Here is a 6,514-nt window from a genome sequence, read left to right on the forward strand (position 1 = left end):
TGACATTGCCATCTAATTATACTGCCAGTGTAGCTTTGACAAAAGACAAAAGCACCTGATAATGAGATGGCTTATTAATGTGTAATTGCTTTAAACATTTTGAAAAAGATGCACATCTCCACCCCATTTAACCCTGTTAAAGTGCCACGCCCTAAGAGCTATCTACCCAATATATAAGCCAGACCATACATCAGTCATCCATCAGTCACAGGAGAAAGAGAGTATATGCTTCTTTCGCCTTTGTCTTTGTAAGTATACAATTAACTCTGACTTTGTTCACTTTTTAATTCATTTATCAGTTCCACAGATTTTTAGCTGTTGCTATGTATATTAATATACCTGCTCATACCCTCTAACTAACTCTGTCACTAAACTAGACTCATGTAAGAGGGTTGAAGCCGCAGGCACTGTACAAATTTCTCTCTGATTTTTGTATCTAGTGTCATTATGGTTGTGTGTTTACCTACTAAGAGCATGTTGTGACCATTATCAGGCTGCTGAAGTAGTGTTGCTGCACAGGATAAGTAACTGATTGATCAAACTTGAATTTAAAATGTGCAGTTTTCTGATCTGAAATGTCTTTTTAGTGCTCACAGTGGGAACTAGTAGGAAAATGATGCAAATTAGATAAATGTTTAATTTCTTCTATTTCCTTTTAGTTACACAGTGACAACATGTGCAAACTACTTCTGACTGCAGGTATGGCACACCGATCAAATAATGTTTCCTCAAAGGATCAGTTTACCTCACATTTCTTCACACTTACCTCTAGTGAAATCTATCCATGTAGATAGTTCTGGTTTTATATATCCCGGTTTTCAAGAATATTGTAGAAGATCTATGTTGCTGCAGTGTAACATGTGAACCAAATTTCTATTCACATCCGATATTATTATTTATTCATTTCTTTTACTTTTTTTTTGTAAAATGAATGAATTGACCTGTTAAGTTTTATTTTTAACCTCATGCTTACCAACTTTGTCACTGTGAAGGTCTCTGTTTGATCATCGCCAGCTTGGGTAAGTTTATAACATGCATTATTTAATCCAAGTCAATAGACTGATGGACAAATAAATAATGTCCCTAGGGTGCCAACTGTTGGGAAACAAGGGATTTGATAAAACTAATTAAATCAATTAATCTTTTTATTTATTATTTTCCATGTCTCAGCCAGGTCTCACCAGTCTTCATCCAGGCTGGTGTGTTACTATAACAGCTTGGCTGAATACAGAGCGAATGGCGGGAAGGTCAGGATTTCAGACATTGATCCGAAGCAGTGTACCCATCTGATCTTCGCCTTTTCTGACATAAGCAGTGTGAATAGATTGGTCCCCAGGAGAACAACTGACTTAAATCGCTATCAGTCCTTTAATCAACTCAAAGCCAGGTCAGACCTGTTGACCTCTCAAAATTTTGGAAATTATGTTCAATTTGTGTTTTGTTAAAAGTCATTACTAAACTTTGATGCTCCCACAGAAATCCCCTGCTCAAAACCCTGTTGGCAGTTGGTGACACACAAAGGTAAGGGACGTAGCACAAGGGGAGGTGTAGTCATATTTTGATTATAGTACTAAGTTTATTTCATGATGACATCATCAGTGTGCAATGCAAATACTTCAATACAGTGCAATTTGTATGAAAATTATGACTGATACTGATACACAACCCTTCATCAAATAATATATAACCAACATTAGTTTGCTGCAAAATAATCACACAAATACTGTGTGCATAAAAAAGTGGTTACTATTCTTAGTACATTATGGGATTTAACTGGCAATTTTTAATTATATGTAAAAACTCAGTGGTTGTTAACATTAGGATTTAACTTCAATTCTTTTCTTTTATTTTACTTATGTTACAAAGTCACACCAAAACAGATGTTAAGTCAAATGCAATTAAAATTGTTTGTGTTTTAAACCAATCTATGTTTGTGTCTAATGCAAATATAATTTCGCAGATATTTGTATTTATTATACTTCTATAGATGATGAGAACACTGTTTTGTACTAATCTTTACCAGATTCAGTATGATGGTGTCAACACAATCAAGAAGAGCAATGTTCATCCAGTCTGCTATCACACTACTGAGAACATATGGTTTTGATGGGCTCAGCCTGGACTGGAAGTTTCCCGCAGCAGCAGGAAGCCAATCAGACAACAAGCAGAAATTTACAATGTTGTGCCAGGTCAGATCCTTTCTTCTGGGACTCTCAGAAATATTGTATACATATATATATATATATATATACACACACACACACACACACACACACACACACACACACAAACACACACACACACACATTTAGATACATATACACACACATATATAAATTCTAAGATTTAAACTTGATTGAGACTGAACCATGTTTTCTTCTTGTGTAGGAGCTCAAAGCTGCCTTTGTGAATGAAGGAACCCAAACTAACCGTGACAGATTAATCCTCATCGCTAGTGTCTCTGCTGAGAAGGCGGTCATCGATGCCAGTTATGAGGTCACACAGGTTGCCGGGTAAACTATTTTAATGTCACTCTTAACACTATACCTGTGATTAGCTGTTGAGGTGCTTTGGTCAACATGATCTTCTCTGTATTTTATCAGGAGCCTGGATTTCATTAATGTGCTGACATTTGACTTTCGTGGCCCCTCGGAAACTGTCACAGGACATCACAGCCCCTTGTTCCAGGGATCCCAAGATACTGGAGACAAAATCAACTCTAATACTGTAAATACCATGATTCCTATTTCAAATACCTGAACACTTTTCTAGTTAGAAATGTGATTTCATCCTCATTGTTATTTCTTCTCCATATTTTAGGACTATGCTATGAAGTACTGGAGGGACCAGGGAGCACCTGCACATAAGCTAAACCTGGGTATAGCATCGTATGGGCGAGTTTATACCGTTGCCTCTCATTGCGGTGGTGTTGGAGCACCAGTCAGTGGTCCCGGTACAGAAGGCACCTACACCCAAATGGAAGGACTGCTGGCCTACTATGAGGTAAAACTGCAAGCTCTGAAAATAAGTCATTTTTATCAGTAGCCCCATGTACACTAAGAGCTTCTATTGTATTTGTTGTGACAAATGTCATTACATCCAAATTCGACATTTGATCCTTCTTTTCAGATTTGCCCTCATCTTGACGGGATTCAAGTCCAGCTGATTTCTGATCAAAAAGTTCCATATGCTGTCATAAATAATAATCAGTGGGTTGGATTTGATAACAAACACAGCATTGGAACAAAGGTAAGGTTGTTCAAATGGCTGGTATCACCTAAATGTGGTTAAACAGATTTGTCAACATGATTTCAATTGTTTTCGTCCTCATCCTCTCAGGTCAGTTACCTAAATACAAATCACTTTGGAGGAGCCTTTGTCTTGTCGCTGGACCTGGATGACTTTAGTGGACATTTCTGTAACCAGGGCAAATATCCCCTCATCAGCCACCTGCATGATCTCCTTGTTCCAGGTGATAAAAATGCAATAAGTGTCTGTTGTAATCTGTTGTGAAGTGGTGGTTTTTCATTCGATTTAAAACCATCAGTTTTAATGTTAACACCTTTTATTGTCTGTACTAATTTTAGTTAATCATAGTGCAATTGTTTGCTCTGTTTAGAAATCTAAGTGGCAATTAACACAACATTTGACTTTCATTCTTTTTCAGATTATCCACACTATACCACAACCACAACCACAACCACAACCACCACAACAACTTCCACAGTTGATCCTGACAATTTCTGCAGTGGAAGGGCAGACGGGCTTCACGCCAACCCGAATGACCGAAACTCTTTTTACAACTGTGCCCACGGGAGAACGTACATCCAATACTGCGCCACAAATCTCGTCTTCAACCCAACTTGCCTCTGCTGTGACTACCCCTAAAGAGTTGCACATTTGTCATTTTAATTTACATAAGCGGTAATATTGATTCTTACAAATAAAGGTGGGGCACTGGCTAAAGGTATTACATGTATCATTTCTTAGGATTCTTCATTGTTGTTTTGTGAGGAAAAGTACTGAATAATGGTTTTGCTTGTTCTTATTAGGCCTCACTCATCTACTTGTAAATTTTAAAATACCATTTACACATGTCAGCATTAACATTTTCAGATGAAACCATCAACATTATCAGATGGCCATAAACTCTCCATTGTTAAAGAGATATGATCCCATCCATACTGTATCTGTCAGTACAGATTATGATTTAATCTCACTCAATATTCAGTATAATTTGAAGAATTTGTAGAGTGTATTTACAATTGTTTACCTGTTGCTGTCTGTTAATTTTAGGTGTATCTAAATCAGTTGTGAGTGAAGGTTATTGTTCTTTTTTCCACGATAATTTAATCTGATGAACCTTCATTCAATTTTTGCTCATATAAATGTCTTTGTTGGTGTATCTTACTCTGTTGTTTGGATGTGTGCTTCTTGGTTTATATCTAGCCATCACATGATTGGATTTATTGTATAATAAAATGATGAATGACAAAATACTACTAGTTTCCTACATTTTGTTTATTGCCCGTAAAAAACATCATATATTGTGCAAATAAACTAATATTGGATTTTTGGTGAGATATTTGATTATTTGAACATTTATTGAAATTGAACCATGTAAGACATTTAGAGCGAAAAAATCCTCATCAATTTGTTGTATTTTAAACACTTGTTATATTATCCATTGTGTAAAATCTTCATCTTAAAAGTAGATAGTATCCAAACTTAAGGTGTCAAATAAATGTAGCGGAGTAGAGAGTGCAATATTTTCCTCAAATGTAGTGGAGTGGAAGTACAAAGTAGCATTCAACAGAAATAATCAAATAAAGGACAAGTACCTCAAAATTGTACTAAAGTACAGAACTTGTAAAGTAAATGTACTTAATTACTTTCCACCACTGCTAGTACAATTATTTAGCCTGCAGCACACATGGATTCTGAAATAGTTCAATTACTCAACCAGGTAAAACTATCAGAAAGATAAAAGACTAACTAAATCACCACCGCCACACAATAGGCTATTAAAATGAAATAATAAACTTCATATTGATGTCAAACCGTATCTCTACAACAACGAATTCTCCATTGTCTCACTGCTCATGATTGAGCACTGGTGTTTGCTATAATTAGATCATATATGACATTTTATGTTGGTTTCAGTAAATAATGTTAGTGGAAACACTGATGCCTAATTCTGCATAGAGTAATATGTTCATAGATATGCTATAGCATGTGTATTAAACTGATGCCTATTAATATACATTTTAATTATCCGCTCATATCACAGAACCAGATAGAACTTCATGTTTCACTTGTCATGCATCTGGTACCTGAATAAAGCTTCCTGGATAGTAAAGCCAGACATCTCTGGTTAAGTTCTTACGGGACACCGTGCAACGGGCCAGTTAATATTTAACCAGTTTTTCTGGAGTTTCTTCACAAGGCAAGACAAGGCAAGGCTCAGCCTCGTTCAGCTACCCCTCAACATTTTCCCTATAGGTGCGATTTCACTGTGGGTTTAATCTGCACCAGGCACGACCTGAACTTGCCCCAGAAATAACCACCCTCTTTGGTGATCCTGTGGGGGTTGGGACACGCACATATACAAACCAGCTTTCTTTAATCAACCAACCAGTGACATTAATACACGTAAAAAGCATTTAAAGAAGTGATGAAAGACAAGAAAACAAGCAAAAGCAAAAGCAAGAGGATAAGTAACTGAAGATTAAAAAGGTGTGAACTGAAATAGCTGCAGCTGGGTCGACACAACACATGATTAAAATTACGTTATGTATGTAATTTATTGGTAAACTACAGCAAATAGTGATATTTGAGATTTTAAGCACTGATTAACTGAGCTGACACTTTCAGCAGACCACAGGTATTCAGGAAACTTGTTCCAAAGGTGGGGAACATAGAAACTAAAACCTGCTTCGCTTTGCTTGGTTTGGATTCTGGGAGCACAGAGTAATATGTCCCAAATGACCTGATGGGTCTTGATGTTTTGTAGCATACTATACCATAATGTGAAAATGCTGCCAATACTGAAACTGAACTGAACTTGTAGAATTGAAACCTAAATCAGCAAGACTACCCGGAAATAAATATTGTTTTCTACTTCATCCAGCTCACTATTTCAGAGAACATCTTACCCATACATTCTGTATCGACATATTTGCAATTTGCAATATGTGTAGATGAACATTTCCTCATTACGCTGATAAAAACATATTTTGTTCTTAATTACATTTCCCTCAAACAGTATTTGCTGTTGCAAATTATTCATATATAAACATAATTCCCAGGTTACAGGCCTGATCTTTTCAAATTTTTGTTGTGCAACTTTTATAACTTTTCTTAATGCCTTGTTGTCTTATGTAAAACACTATGAAATGCCTTGTTGTTAAAAGGGGCTATACAAATTAAGTTGACCTACCTTACTATGTCATTGCTTTATGAGCCACTGTTAACACAAGCCATGTGGGGATGGTATGTTTTTCTTTGTATCACA

The 6,514-nt window shown here is 36.3% G+C and overlaps 1 protein-coding gene across 1 annotated transcript; it reads left to right on the forward strand.

Moving 5' to 3' along the window:
* The first annotated feature begins 212 nt into the window (after positions 1 to 212).
* On the forward strand, positions 213 to 4,499 carry LOC111234937 (chitotriosidase-1-like). The gene is made up of 12 exons (XM_022763170.1): positions 213 to 248; positions 660 to 699; positions 993 to 1,019; positions 1,171 to 1,387; positions 1,477 to 1,521; positions 2,024 to 2,189; positions 2,389 to 2,513; positions 2,604 to 2,727; positions 2,821 to 3,003; positions 3,130 to 3,249; positions 3,340 to 3,472; positions 3,668 to 4,499. The coding sequence occupies exons 2-12, from the start codon at positions 675 to 677 to the stop codon at positions 3,886 to 3,888; spliced, it is 1,386 nt and encodes a 461-aa protein (XP_022618891.1). The 5' UTR covers positions 213 to 248; positions 660 to 674; the 3' UTR covers positions 3,889 to 4,499.
* Positions 4,500 to 6,514: the final 2,015 nt, after the last annotated feature.

The sequence above is a fragment of the Seriola dumerili genome, unplaced genomic scaffold (genome assembly GCF_002260705.1).
Source record: "Seriola dumerili isolate Sdu_G_001 unplaced genomic scaffold, Sdu_1.0 BDQW01000468.1, whole genome shotgun sequence".
Taxonomy (NCBI): Eukaryota; Metazoa; Chordata; class Actinopteri; order Carangiformes; family Carangidae; genus Seriola; species Seriola dumerili.